Raw genomic sequence first — 14605 nt, forward strand, 5'->3', positions numbered from 1 at the left:
TATAAATGATTATAGACCAAGGAGACCTTTATAATACCTTCCACCTGGGGCAGAATCCCCATTTATTACTCTCTGTTATATTCTGTTATATATTAAGTATAAATACTCTTCTTTCCACTTCTCCCAATTCTTCAATTTGCTGTGCCTGGCCCGGCTGCCCTATAAATTACAATGGCTGATCAATACAGCTATATATCAATAAAGCACGGAGATTTACAATAAACTGCCCCCCATGATCATTGACATTTAACATTTCGAAATATTAAAGCCGTACTAAACCCAAAACCAAAAATGTCATATATTGCCGCTTACCAATCATTATAATGTGCTGGCTGCATTCGTTTTCTTTAAGCTTTTCCCCTCTTTTCACCTAGTCAGTAACACAGCTCCTGTATTAGAGCCCCCCACTCTGGATGAAGGAGCACAGGAGGCACCTTTTGGACAGCAGCAATGTCAGTCTGGGGGGGAGTGTTAGATGGACTAGTACATTCAGCCCTGGTTCGCATTTGAGTGATTTGGCATGCACGTCAAATCGCATTTCAAATCTGGAGCGTTTGCCAACAATGGTACCGTCCGAATTGGTGTGACGCCGCACCAATTCCCAAAGGTAGTTCCTCTACTACTTTTGGCGACTTTGGCGGCCTTGTGTAGTGTGGGGCACAAGTTTGAATGCCCCCCCCCCCCCCATAATTTACACAAATTGCCTTATCTTTGGAAGGAAACGGTTAATAACCGGAAAAATGGTGGATCGGTGAGTGACGGTAATGAATTGTTGGATGTGACAGGCGGTCGATGATAATAAGTGATGTCTATGACACCACTACAAGGCCGGTCCTGACATCTGAACACTGCAGGCTGACTGGAGATGTCTAATTGTACTCTGTGGACGGAGACGGCCTTTTCCCAGCGTTCCGGAGGGATGTAGGTGGACAAGATCAAAGATCTTCCTAGAAGTACAACATGTTCTTATAGTATTTCTGCATATGATCTTCAGGTAAAACCAGCGGACTGACATATAAGAACTGCAGCCCAGCAGAGCCTCCACGCTGCCATCATTCAATCGCCATTTTTTCTTTTTTTCTGTGTCCTGCTCCACAAGGACTCCATTGTCTGTTACTAGTTTTTAAAGACTAATTGCAACCAAAATTCTCTTTGTGCTTAAGGCCTCATGTTTTTTTATTTTTATTTTTTATGCTTCTGAACGCAGCTGCATGTTAGCCTATGTGCAGGTGTTTGAGCATGTATTTGGGACCAAGTTTTCAGATTGTTAAAAAAAAAAATACCCCAAACTTCCATTTCTGGAGATACCGCTTGTTTTTTTTCTTCTTACCCTGCAAGGTAATGCCATAATGTGCTAGTATGCGTCACATACTAGCACATTAAGTTAAACTTGCCTCAAAACGAAGCTCTTCCAGCGCTGAGATTTCAGAGCTTCAGGCGCTACCCATCTTCACCCGTCCAGCTTCCCGGTTCGTGGACTCCGAGCTCTGCGACTAGCCAGAGCCGCGATGATGTCAATCCCACAGATGCGCCAGTGATTTCACTGGCTGCATGTACAGTAAATATCTCCTAAACGACAACCGTTTAGGAGATATATTTTCACTACCTATAGGTAAGCCTTATTATATGCTTACCGATAGGTAAAAGTTAGTGATGGAAGTTTACTTCCACTTTCAAGTGGTTGTAAACCCTTCCATATAACCAGTGAAGTGAACAGCCCCAGATGATACAAAGAGATGAAACAAATCATCCAACATAAGTTGTACCTGTTTATTGCCAGTCTTCTGTACAGCTGTTTAAAGTCCAGAATTTATAAACGCACACTGTAGAGCTCTGAGAGATGATTGTTGGGACACCCCCCCCCCCCCCCCCCTCCACACAGCTCACAGGAACAGAGCTGAGGCCCTCAATCATAGCGGCTGTGTGTTGAAGCTCCCTCCCCATCACCTATTTTCTCTTGGTGTCAGAAAAACCTGTCAGAAGTGATTCATGCTGATAGCAGAGGAACGAAGCACCAGACAGAAATGACACTGAGGGTGCATTCACACCTGTGCGTTTTTGCCGCAGTTTCTGAAAGTTTCTCTGTAAGGGTTGGCAGGTGTTGGGGGAAGGTCACCTCCCAGAGGAGTGTTTCTTTTCCTCAGTTGTCAGTGAAGTGGGGTAAGTAGACATCCCTGGGGGGGGGGTACAGAGAATCCCAGGCGTGCCATGCCTCGCCGGTGGCATCTGTCCCATCGTGGCTACAGGACGACACTCTCCTCCTCTTGCCTCGCTGTGCTCGGTTACCATTCCATGTTGCCAGCACACAGCCTCAGAATCTGTTAGCTGAAACATCGCCTTGTTAAGATTTCGGCTGTGAGATCTGACAGTAGGCCTTCGCACCCCATATGAGTAATATAGCGGTATCCGAGACAGCGAAACCTCAAAGAAGAACTCTCAACCGAAACCTTTCTCTACAATGGTGGGGATGTTTAGATCTGTATAACAAGCTAAACCTCAACACCAGACCAGACAAAGGGTTAAATGCTCCATACATACAGTACATACTACAATACAGTTTTACCTGCTGAAATATCTATAATTGTGTTTGGCCAGACCAAGCACCCCTGCTTGACAGTACAGCCAGATCAATGACATCACTTTCCTCCACTGCAGTTAAAGCACAACTAAAGGATTAATACTCATCTGTTTAACGGTCCCTTGTTGATACCAACATCATCTTCTGAGTGCCAGTTTTTGGTCCTATTCAACGATCGACACAGGATGACATCAGTCCTGCGCATGCACAGGAGCCAGTCATCCCGCCACTCAGAGGCCAGCATGGTCTGCGCATGCGCTGCTTGGTTTACAGCTTCAGAGAATACAGCGAGTGGGCAGGTAGGGGCATATTACAGAAGAAACATTGCATTATTCCACAATAAACATGGGTGATTGGAGAGGAGTGCCCAATGTCCAAAAAAAGTCTCACTTGATGAAATTTATAGTTGTTTTTTGAAGATAAAAGTAGACAAATAGAGCCAACACGTTTTAGGGAAATTGCCTCCCTCCCTCCCCGCCCCCCTTCTTCAGGGCTGTAGTTCCTGGAGAATGGTCAGACTCCTGTAAAGGAAATTTGTAAGTTCTGTATTGTATTCTATTTTATATGTATTGCACACTGCCCTCACTCTGCACATGCCACTAATTATATTTTCATTACATGTTTGCATTCTTTCGAGTCCTGATTAGAATTAGCCTGCCTATGTTACGCCCCTTGTTAACATAAATGTACAATTGTAATATTAATGTGATACCTACGTAATCATGTGTATAAAAACCTTCAATTGCGTTACAATAAAGCAGAACAGTTATTTAGAAAGATGCGGAGTGTATCTTTTGTGTCTGTTCCCTACTGCAGTAGTTATTAATTTGGAACCACTAATCAATATGAGGATAGGAGTTGCCTATCTATAAAATGGCCAGGTCACTCTGAGGTATATTCAATCAGCGGCCCTGCAGTATGCTGGCAATGTGGATCAGAGATAGATCTTCTACACTAAAAGCCTGCCTGCTTGCTGTTTCTTACAGTGGAACTTTAGTTCCGCTTAAGCCTTGGACAGTGAAGGAGCATCACTACGATGATGAAGTCATCACTGTTTTCTGCTGTCAGCAAGCCGCCTGTGTTTGAGTGACAGCATAGTACTTGGTGGTACAGCCTATTTGGCTTACACTACTGTACCTTTCTCAATACAGGAAGCTAATATAAAGGGGAATTGGAGTATTTTTACTATCTGTATTTAAAATGCAGTATAGAATTTTATAATGAATATGTAACATAGAGATTTAGATTATTTTAATATAGGCATTTATATATCCCTTAATTATGCAGGGCTTTACATTAACATCAGTCCCTGCCCTCTAGGAGCTTACAATCTAAGGTCAATATCTGACATGCTAGGGCCAATTTACTACCAGCATGCCTTTAAAGTGAGGAAACTCATGCAAGCCAAAGTAGGATATGCAAACTCCATGCAGATAGTGTTTTGGTTGGGATTCAAACTAGGGAACACCAGTGCTGAAAGGCAGACATGCTAATCACTAGACCACTGTACTACCTTATTATCCCTCTTGCTGTTTGGCTTTAGCAATTTCGTCTCACATCCTGAAGCCGGGAGCACTGCCAATAAGCAGATTAGCTGATTTTACAGGGCATGCTGCCCGTGCCTTTTTAAATCTTTAAATCTGACATTTGAATTCAAATTAGTTCCCAAAATGCATTACTTCCGTAACTGCCAGGAGTGCACACAGACAGTGGCCGTTATCACAAATCCAGTGACATAATAGAAGTTATAGAGTGTGTGTATGTGGAAGTTGGGGCTTATTTTACTAGGTTTACAGACCACATTTTGACAGATGAAAGTACAGAACTCTACCCATAATAAAAGGTAAAAAAGAATATATAAATGTAACAAATTAACTGATAATGTAGATTGACACATCGGCTCCATTCACACTTGGCAATCGCTGTGATTCTGCCTGCTATCTCAAAACGCACTAAGGTCGCAAAACACAGGCTCAGGTTTCATTATTTTTAACGGCACCAAAAACGAGGGGCAGTTTTGCTGCAATTTATCTCATAGCAATTGCAGCAAATCTGAAGCTCTGCTCCTTTTTGGGCAACAAGCTTCATGCAATGCGTTTTGCTGAAACCTGTGTTTTTTTGTGTGACTGCAGTGCGTTTTGAGATCACGGGCAGAATCGCAGCAATTCTGCCACGCTCCAAAATGCCAAGTTTGAATGGAGCCAAAGTGGTAAAAGTGGAACTATAATTATCAATTCAATGGTTTGATGCTAATTGTCACATTTGCTTGTGTCCCTAACAAAACTGTCAAACCATCAAATGGCTGGTGTCATAACTAATCACATGTGCAGCACCATGAAGGTTGCAGATCAAACAGAAGCTAAAATGACAGCTTCCTTGGCTGAAAAGTAGAGGAGGGTTTAGTTCCACTTTAAGTGTAATTTCTTCAAGGGCATGCTATAATAATGTAACTTACATACAGGGCACATCATCAGATATATTACTTTACATGTCAGCAGAAAAGGTATTTAAATTATTCCTTTGTCTTGCAGATGGCAGAAGGCCGGCATTGCAAGGTGCACCTCCTGGATGACCGCAAGCTGGAGCTCTTAGTACAGGTATGTTCTACTCAGTCTTTTTCTCTTCTCCATAGAAGGTATGTCTAGTAGCTGTTGAGATAGATGTAGAAATTCCCCTAAAGCAGGGGGGTCTGTGAATGTGGTGAGGTCTTCATAAAGCCCAACATACCTTCACCAGGTTTGCAGGACCCATCGCTGTTCTGGCATCAGTGCTTTGGGAAAAAGAAAGAAACCAAAATTATAATATAGAGCTACACCGGTGAATTAATCTTTCAGATGAATAATTTACACTAATTTGCAGGTAATATTTTTAATAATGATGGAGGGATGTCTCCTGCCAGCTATTGGCCACGGCACCCGCGCCTGCGGCTGCCTGATTACCCAAACAGTGACAGCATCTGATTGGATGCAATCACTACTCAGACTGGGATTTTCCACCCAGCTCCTTTCATTATGAAATCAAATTTTGTTGAGCTAGGTGGTGCCAACAGGACCAGCTGCAGCTCAAATTTTGCCTGATTGACTGAAATTTGAGACCTGTATGGCCAACTTTTGAAGTGGACCTTTTAATAACTGTATGAATTAATTCCTAATATGTCACCCTATACAGCAACAGTATGATTAAAAAAAAAAAGTCATTGTTATTCATGAAAAGACATCCTGGGGTTGCAGGCCAGTGACTTTGTCTAGTCTTAGATGATGTCATCAGTCTGCTGCAGGCAGGAAAAAGCATACCCTCTGTTTCTTGCCCCCTAGTGATCATATTGCAACATTGAAACCTTTTTGCAGGGGATCATGATTGAAGGGATAGTAATGTGACTCTTTTCCAAAATCTGTGAATTGAAACTTGTATATTTTCCAGTGTAAGCCGTTGTACACACGGTCGGACATTCCGACGGAAAATGTCCGATTGGACCGTGTTGTCGGATAATCCGACTGTGTGTGGGCTCCAGCGGACTGTTTCCGTCTGAATATCCGACGGACAAAGTTTTAGAGCTGGGCTATAAAACTTTCCGACAACATGATCCGTTCGGACTTTGTCTGATTGTGTGTAGAGAATTCCGATCGGACAAAGTGCCACGCATGCTCAGATCAAATTCCTAGACCAAATATATTGGCTACTAGCCTGAACGTAGTCCCATCGTAACGAAATTACACCATCACGTTCTGAACGATCGGATTTTCCGACAACTTTGTCCGACCGTGTGTACGCAACACAAGTTTCGGACAAAATCCGTTGGACAAAATCTGACGGATTTTGTTGTCGGAATGTCCGACCGTATGTACAAGGGCTAAGAGAGCAATGTTGTACTGAGAAATATTCTAATAATACAAATCTGGAATTATGTCCTGACCACCACCCCTTGCAGTGAAATTTAGAGGGAATAAGAATTTATGGAAGACGATTCCTTCAATCTACAATGTCTCGCATTTCCCTAATGGAGTACCCTCACCCATTGGCAAAATACAGACTGCCCTCATACAAGATGTGATGACTGAGAGGGACATCTGTTTCCTGAGCCTACTGACACTAAAGAAAAGCAAGGAAATAGTGACAGGCGGGTGTTGATATTGTATGGACTTATCTGCTTCTAGAAATTTTCAGAGAAGAGCTATGGGCATACAGGATGGGGGTCAGGGGATGAGACCAAGAGTCAATTATTTTGTGCAATGATTGTCCCATATACACAATGCAAGCCCTCTACTCTTGTTATGTAACGTTAACTCACCTCTGGCCTCTTAAAAACAGATGAAAAAGAACTGCTAATCAAAATGCCAAAGATTTTTTTATTTCCAGCAAACTGGATATTTGATCGATAATATAATTTTTCTTTTACAAAGAGTTTTATTAATATTCAATCCAGCAGCAGTTAAACAATTAGATGGTTACATTGCATAGAGGATATATAGTTACATAGTTACATAGTAGGTGATGTTGAAAAAGGACACAAATCCATCAAGTCCAACCTATGTGTGTGATTATATACATAAGCAAAAAGGAGAAAAAAAAAATGAGGGATACTCGAGTCTTATAAATTCAGAGAAAGGGGACACAAAACATCTAGGGGACAAACATCCCAATCCAGAGTTTCTCGGAACTCGGGAAGACGCTGCATGAAGCAAAAAAACAAAAATGTCCTTACATAAGATTGAATGCAGCTAATCTCAAAACTATATGGTCAATGAATTTGTATATAAAAGGGGTTACTGCACAATAATTCTTAAACGTTACGACTGGTGGTCTGATAAACTGAAAAGAAAGAGAAATGAGACTAGAGAAGGGGATGATGCGCTTAACCCGATTTTTTTTTTCCTGGAAGCCTGATGGTGACTACCGGGAGTAGGAAGGGCTTTCGTACATTCTCAGGGTGCAGGTTTGTGGGCACGGTGGGTGATGAACAAGAAGGAAAATTGGTCGCCAGTCACTTTTATGCTTTAAACAGAGTGAGGTTTATTTCTTGAACAGGAAACGTGGGAGAGAGGTTATCCGGTACAGAACACCCTTAATAATGATCAGCAATAGCCACATTGGCAGACTCCTGAGACAAAAATAGATGAGATAAGGTAGACAGCAGTACAGGAAAAATAGCCTTTAAGTAGAACCAGCACATCTGTACTTTGTAGGACAGGCTGTCTCCTCTAACTGAACTTTACTCACTGCTTCATCTCCGATTCCATTAAATGAGTTCTCTCTCTTGAAGTCCTCCCAGCCACTTCATAGCCTCCATCTCATGAAGTCACCTCTGGAACTCCATCCCTCTAGAATCGTTTCCAGATCTTTGGCAGACTTTATTCTGCATAAACTTGAACACCCGGATAGGCCTAGCAGCCGGCAGCCACCTGGATAGGCCTAGCAGCCAGGAACTGTACACATACCCACCCAGGCCAAAGCCCCATACGAGAAGACTGACCCTGATCACCTGACTTCATTTCATTAAATAGCTTTTCTCAGCATGCGTAGCCGCAAATATGATTGGCAGAGAAAAGTATGTTTATGCATAACTGAAATGTACTGTAGCTCATCATACTAATGTCAAAGGCAACAGTGCCACCTACTGACAAAAGGGAGAAGGCACAACTTAGAACAGAAGTCAATTAATCGCTAAACACTACAAATTAGCCAGGCTGGCTACCACCCAGCACAACTAAATTTACCTGTAACCATATTTTACGGTCGAGGGCACTACAGGGAGAAAATAATGGAGAGAAAAGGGGGAGAAAAGGGCACCAGAAGTAGGGAAGAAGAGAAGGAATCCACGGGGTATGGACCAGAAATATATTAAATCCTGTGGAGTGTAGTATTAAATCTGGAAGGCTGAATATAAGCAACCCACGGTTGCCAGACATGAAGGAATTTATCGTGTGTGTGTAAAAGAATAGCTGTCAACTTTTTTTCATTTACCATAATATCATTCATACTGGTTTTAACTGCCTTGAAACTAAGTACAGGTGTTTTCCATGCCCTTGCTGATGCTCCGGTCAAAGCAATTCCACAATCTGTTTGCAGAGGAGAGCTTCATAGGGGTCCCTCTTGAGATTAATATGAAGTATGATGCGGAGCAGAGTGTAGACTCTGACCCATAAACTGCATACCTTCGGACAGGTCCACCAAATGTGTGCCATAATGCCCTCCTGGGAACATCTTCAGAAGTAAAGGGGAGAGGAGGTTGGGATAAAACGGGCCAGCCTAGCAGGTGTATAATACCAGCTGTACAGTATTTTATGAGCATTTTCTAGTATGAGAATGTTTGTTTTTTTGAGCACTTAGATAATGCTATATTCTTGATCTGCCCGTCCTCCGGGTCCAGCTGTCTCCTCAACTCCACCTCCTACTGAAGATGATGGGGCCTTAACTGTGTTTTTATTTTTATTTTATTTTTTATAGAGTATAATATAATTTTTCATAGAAGTAACAATTTCTTTTATTTCTTGTCATAGCCGAAACTCCTCTCCCATGAATTGTTGGATCTTGTGGCTTCTCACTTCAATCTGAAAGAGAAGGAGTATTTTGGGATCTCATTCTTGGATGACACGTAAGTAGTTTTCTATAACGACTCAATATCTCTGAGCTTTGCTTTTCCAGTACAAAGATCCAGCAGCTGAAGGTTTCCTGCAGTCCTCGCTAATGCTTAGCCTGGCCATAGGCCTGCATATACTGTGCCAAGTATGAGCCATGGTAAGAGATCTGCCATTCCCTGTGTTGGCTTAAATCTGCAGCAAGCATGGTTTGCCTCTTACTCAATATGTTGAAGTTACATGTGGTGTTAACTTTTATCCCTTCATAATAGGAAAAGACAAGGTTTGCCTTGTTGCTCCAATTTTTTTCAAGCAAAAAAAACTCTGAGCTCATGATGGTCCTAACTATTGACCCCTAAAAATTCTACACAACTCAGCCAGTCCAATTCTACACAACTCTGACAGTTCAAACAACGTGTGGCCACCTTCTAAGTTTAGTATGCCCTCTGATTTCACCTGGTGGTGAAAATCCACTGGGGTGTAGAACTTGAACTGGTTGGCGGTTTGAAAGCAGCAGTGGGAAGGATGGTTGTGGATGTATTATGTCGTGTACACACAATCAGACTATCTGGCGGACAACCCACCGGACTTTCCGAATGAGCAGACCTGCCCACACACGCCCACACATGACCGGACTGCCGCCGGACTATGGCGGGAGTCCGCCGGCCTTTTGAAATGAGCGGACTTGCCCACACACGGAGTAAAGTCCGTTCATTTTGAGCGTGGCTCCAGGTAGATGAAACTAGCGAAGGAACTCAATGTCGCCGCCTCCATCGGTGAGATTGACACCTCGCGAGCCCCATCGCCTGGTTTGGATTTAAAGGGGAAGCCCTACGCCGAAAAAACAACGTGGGGGTCCCCCCAAAGTCCATAGCAGACCCTTATCCGAGCACGCAGACCAGCCGGTCAGGAAAGGGGGTGGGGACGAGCGAGCGCCCCCCCTCCTGAGCTGTACCAGGCCGTGTGCCTTCAACATGGGGGGGGCTTTGGGGAAGGGGGGCCCTGTGGCCCCCCCACCCCAAAGCACCTTGTACCCATGTTGATGAGGACAAGGGCCTCTTCCCGACAATCCTGGCTGTTGGTTGTTGGAGTCTGCAGGAGGGGGCTTATCAGAATCCGGGAGCCCCCTTTAATAAGGGGGCCCCCAGATTCCGGCCCCCTACCCTATGTGAATGAGTATGGGGTACGATGTACCCCTACCCATTCACCTGGGGGGAAAAAGTGTACATAAAAAAAACACAACACAGGTTTTTAAAATACTTTATTAGACCACTCCGGGGTTCTTCTTCAGTCTTCGGGTGTCTTCTTGCCAGACTCCTCCGATATCTTCTGCTCTTTTGCTAGCTCTTTCACTAGCGGAGGAGCCTGGCTTTCTCCGCCGCCGTCCGGGGGTCTTGTCCCGCTCTTTAGTTCTTCTTGCTGGGCCTCCGCTTTCTTCTTCCAGCTCTTTAACTAGCATTGGCCCGGTCTTGTCTCCTCCTCCTCTTCCTCCTCTCTCCTCCTCCTCTTCCTCCTTCTTCTCCTCCTCCTCTTCCTCCTTCTTCTCCTCCTCCTCCTCCTCTTCTTCTCCTCCTCTTCCTCTTCTTCTCCTCCTCTTCCTCTTCTTCTCCTCCTCTTCTCCTCCTCCTCCTCTTCCTCTTCTTCTCCTCCTTCTTCTCCTCCTCCTCCTCCTCCTCTCTTCTTCCTCTTCCTCTTCCTCTTCTCCTTCTCCTCCTCCTCCTCTTCCTCCTCTTCTCCTCCTTCTCCTCTTCTCCTCCTCCTCTTCTCCTCCTCCTCTCTTCTCTTCTCTTCTCTCCTCCTCCTCCTCCTCTTCTCTTCTCCTCCTTTTCCTTCTCCTTCTCCTCTTCTCCTCCTCCTCCTCCTCTTCTCTTCTCTTCCTCCTCTTCTCTTCTCTTCTCTTCTCCTCCTCCTCCTCCTCCTCCTCCTCCTCTTCCTCTTCTTCTCCTCCTCCTCTTCTCTTCTCCTCCTCCTCCTCTTCTCCTCCTCCTCCTCTTCTCCTCCTCCTCTTCTCCTCCTCCTCCTCCTCCTCCTCTTCTCCTCCTCTTCTCCTCCTCCTCCTCCTCTTCCTCTTCCTCCTCTTCCTCCTCCTCCTCTTCCTCCTCTTCCTCCTCCTCCTCCTTCTTCTTCTTCTCCTTCTTCTCTTCCTCCTCCTCCTTCTCCTCCTCCTCTTCTTCTCCTCCTCCTTCTCCTCCTCCTCTTCTCCTCCTCCTCCTCTTCTTCTCCTCCTCCTCCTCTTCTTCTCCTCCTCCTTCTCCTCCTTCTCCTCCTCCTCCTCTCCTCCTCTTCTCCTCCTCCTCTTCTTCTCCTCCTCTTCTCCTCCTCTATCTTTCCGATGTTGACACGACACTCTCTCCAGCCTTAATGGCAGGGACGCGTTGTGCGGCGACTTATATAGGGAGAAGGGGCGGGGTCACCGGGTGATGTCACATGTCGACCCCGCCCCTTATAATGTCACAGTCCCAGCATCCTCCTCAGGGACTGTGACATCACACAGACGGGACTAGCACATAGACGGGAGGATTGTCCGCTGGAATGCCAAGCCCGGCGGACAATTTTGAGTCAAGACTTCTTTCTAAGTCCGCAGGACTTTCTTTCTAAGTCCGCAGGACTTTCTTTCTAAGTCCGCCGGAGCCCATACACGGGCAGATTGTCTGGCGGACTTGGTCCGCTGGATAATCCAATCGTGTGTACGTGGCATAACTGGTAGATTTCAGTACTGGAACTGCCAAAGTTTTAAAGCTTATTGTGATCTTTGCATGAGCACCACAGTCAAAATAAAAAAAAATTAAACTTCAAGCTTAAAGCAGAACTAAACGCTGTAATACTTGCCTCCCTTCAATGATCTCTTGTCCTTCGCTGGCACTCGCACCTACTTCCAAGTGCTGGGCTGTGCCTACTCTCATTGGCCAGCATGGTATCACGTGACTCATTCCAGCACACTGGCAGAATGTAAACTGAAATGTGCTTGCCAAAGAAGACTGCAAACAGTCAGGTTTTATTGCAGAAGACACACTGCATGTCTCTTCTGAAATAAAGCAGGACCTAGGTTCTAGTTTAAAATCAGGAACACAAGCCTACTTATGCTGAGTAGTTCAATGTTTCATCCAGACATTAATGCATGGCTTCAGTCCACATCCCTGTCCCTTCTGTCAGTGATCTGTTGATCTTGGAATACACCAGCTGGTGATCTTAGACACTTATGGTGATCCTGGAACATATCTACTGGTGATCCTGGAACACATAGATCCTGGAAACTACCTGCTCGTGATCCTAGAAGACTCCTACTGGTGATCCTAAAAGACTATTGCTGGTGAACCTGCAATATGCTTGATAGTGATCCTAGAGCATTCCTACTGGTAATCCTGGAATACATCTGCTGGTGATCCTAGAATATTCTTACTGGTGATCCCGGAATACACCTGCTGGATCCTGGAATACACCTGCTGGTGTTCTGAGAACGCTACTACTGGTAATCCTGGAATACACCTGCTGGTGATCCTAGAATACTTCTACTGCTGATCCTGGAATATATCTGCTAATGATCTTAGAACACTTCTACTGGTGATCCTGGAGTCAAAGAATGATACTACTGGTAATCCTGGAATTCACCTGCTGGTGATCCTAAATCACTTCTACTGGCGACCCTGGAATACACCTGCTCATGATCCCAGAACACTTCTACTGGTGATCCTGGAATACACCTGGTTGTGTTCCTAGCAGACTCCTACTGTTGATCCTAAAAGACTCATACTTGTGATCCTGGAATACACCTGGGGATCCTAGAACACTTGTACTAGTGATACTGGAATAGACCTAATGGTGATCTTAGAACACTCTTACTGGTGGTGACCCTGGAATACACTTACTAGTGATCCTGGAAAACTTCTACTGGAGATCCTAGAACAAACCTACTGGTGATTTAGAATACTGGAATACACCTGCTAGTGATCCTAGAACACTTCTACTGAAGATCTTAGAACACTCCTACTGGTGATTCAGAATACTAGAATACACCTGTTTGTGATCCTAGACCAGTGATGGCGAACCACCCCAGATGTTTTGGAACTACATTTCCCATGATGCTCGTGCACTCTTCAGTGTACTGGCGCATCATGGGAAATGTAGTTCCAAAACATCTGGGGTGCCAAGGTTTGCCATCACTGTCCTAGAACGTTGCTAATGGTGATCCTGGGATACACCTGCTGGTGATCCTAGAACACTTCTACTGTTGATCCTGAAATATACCTGTTGGTGATCCTAGAACACTTCTACTGGTGATCCTGAAATATACCTGTTGGTGATCCTAGAACACTTCTACTGTTGATCCTGAAATATACCTGTTGGTGATCCTAGAACACTTCTACTGGTGATCCTGAAATATACCTGTTGGTGATCCTAGAATGCTACATCTGGTAATCCTGGAATACACCTTAAAGTGATCCCAGAACAGTCCTACTGGTGACCCTGGAATTTACTTGCTGGTGATTCGAGAACACTCACAAGAGTGATGGTGCAAAACACCTGCTGGTGACAATAGAACACTTCTAGTGATGCTAGAACACTTTCATGTCTCTCGCATACAGAGAGCATGAAATAAAAATTCCAGTACTTAAATGTGTGTTATAGCATTAAATTGAATTAAAGCCTCCTGAACGTTTGAACATGATTGGGGAATCAGTAGGAAGCAGAGAGGGAGAGAAATGTACACAGTGCGGGCTCCAAGACACATTCCTTCTTCCCCCCCTATTCTTACCCTGCAGGGCATTACACAGAACACAGATCAGAATGTACATTTCAGCAACTTTACAGGTTCAAGTTTTCCAAAAATGATCCACCTTTTATCAGTAAAAAGACACCCTGTAGATCCAGCCAAGTAAATGTCTTGGGCAGAGAGGATGTCATTAGTCTGCTGCAGGTAGGGGAAAGTATTTCCACAGTCTCCTCTCCCCCAGTGATTAAACTAAAACACTGTTGTTGCAACATTGTATCAAGTCATAAAGTAAGAAGCTGCAGCAGGGGGCTGATTTGTGTCAGACATTTGTGAACAAATCCAGGAACTAGGATTTATGGTTGTGTCATCCCTGAGATAGCATTTTAGTCTGGGGTCTATAAAAACTTCTTCACTGTAGCTATTTAATTTTATCAGGGGGTGTTGTACAGCTAGTTTCCCAGGGAAGGATTTTGCCATTGCAGTAGACGTCTCCTAAATTAAAGCAAGGTCTCAGACTGAGTGGCTGCGTCAGGCGTAATCCTAACATATGTTTCATTTCCGCGTCCTGTCTGAATGAAATTCATTAAACTTATTTGAGATAATTAGGCTGTAACTGCTCGCTAAGTGTCGTGCTGTACAGAATGACCCATTTAATTTTGCTTGCTAATATTGAACAAGATGAGCTCTTGAGCGGAGACAGCGAATTCCCTCGTCTATGACCTCACTCCCAGACCTTGGAAA

At 44.4% G+C, this 14605-nt stretch overlaps 1 protein-coding gene across 3 annotated transcripts in view; it reads left to right on the top strand.

Moving 5' to 3' along the window:
* FRMD4B (FERM domain containing 4B) overlaps positions 1 to 14605 on the top strand; it is a 343633-nt gene that overhangs the window by 131509 nt on the left and 197519 nt on the right. For all 3 annotated transcript variants that reach the window (XM_077451878.1, XM_077451877.1, XM_077451879.1), the window contains exons 2-3: positions 5110 to 5175; positions 9076 to 9170. In XM_077451878.1, the coding sequence (XP_077308004.1) occupies positions 5110 to 5175; positions 9076 to 9170 (161 nt within the window). The remainder of the gene's footprint in view (positions 1 to 5109; positions 5176 to 9075; positions 9171 to 14605) is intronic.

This window comes from Lithobates pipiens, unplaced genomic scaffold, assembly GCF_037356315.1.
Source record: "Lithobates pipiens isolate NorthernLeopardFrog02 unplaced genomic scaffold, aLitPip1_a1.2 Scaffold_23, whole genome shotgun sequence".
Taxonomy (NCBI): Eukaryota; Metazoa; Chordata; class Amphibia; order Anura; family Ranidae; genus Lithobates; species Lithobates pipiens.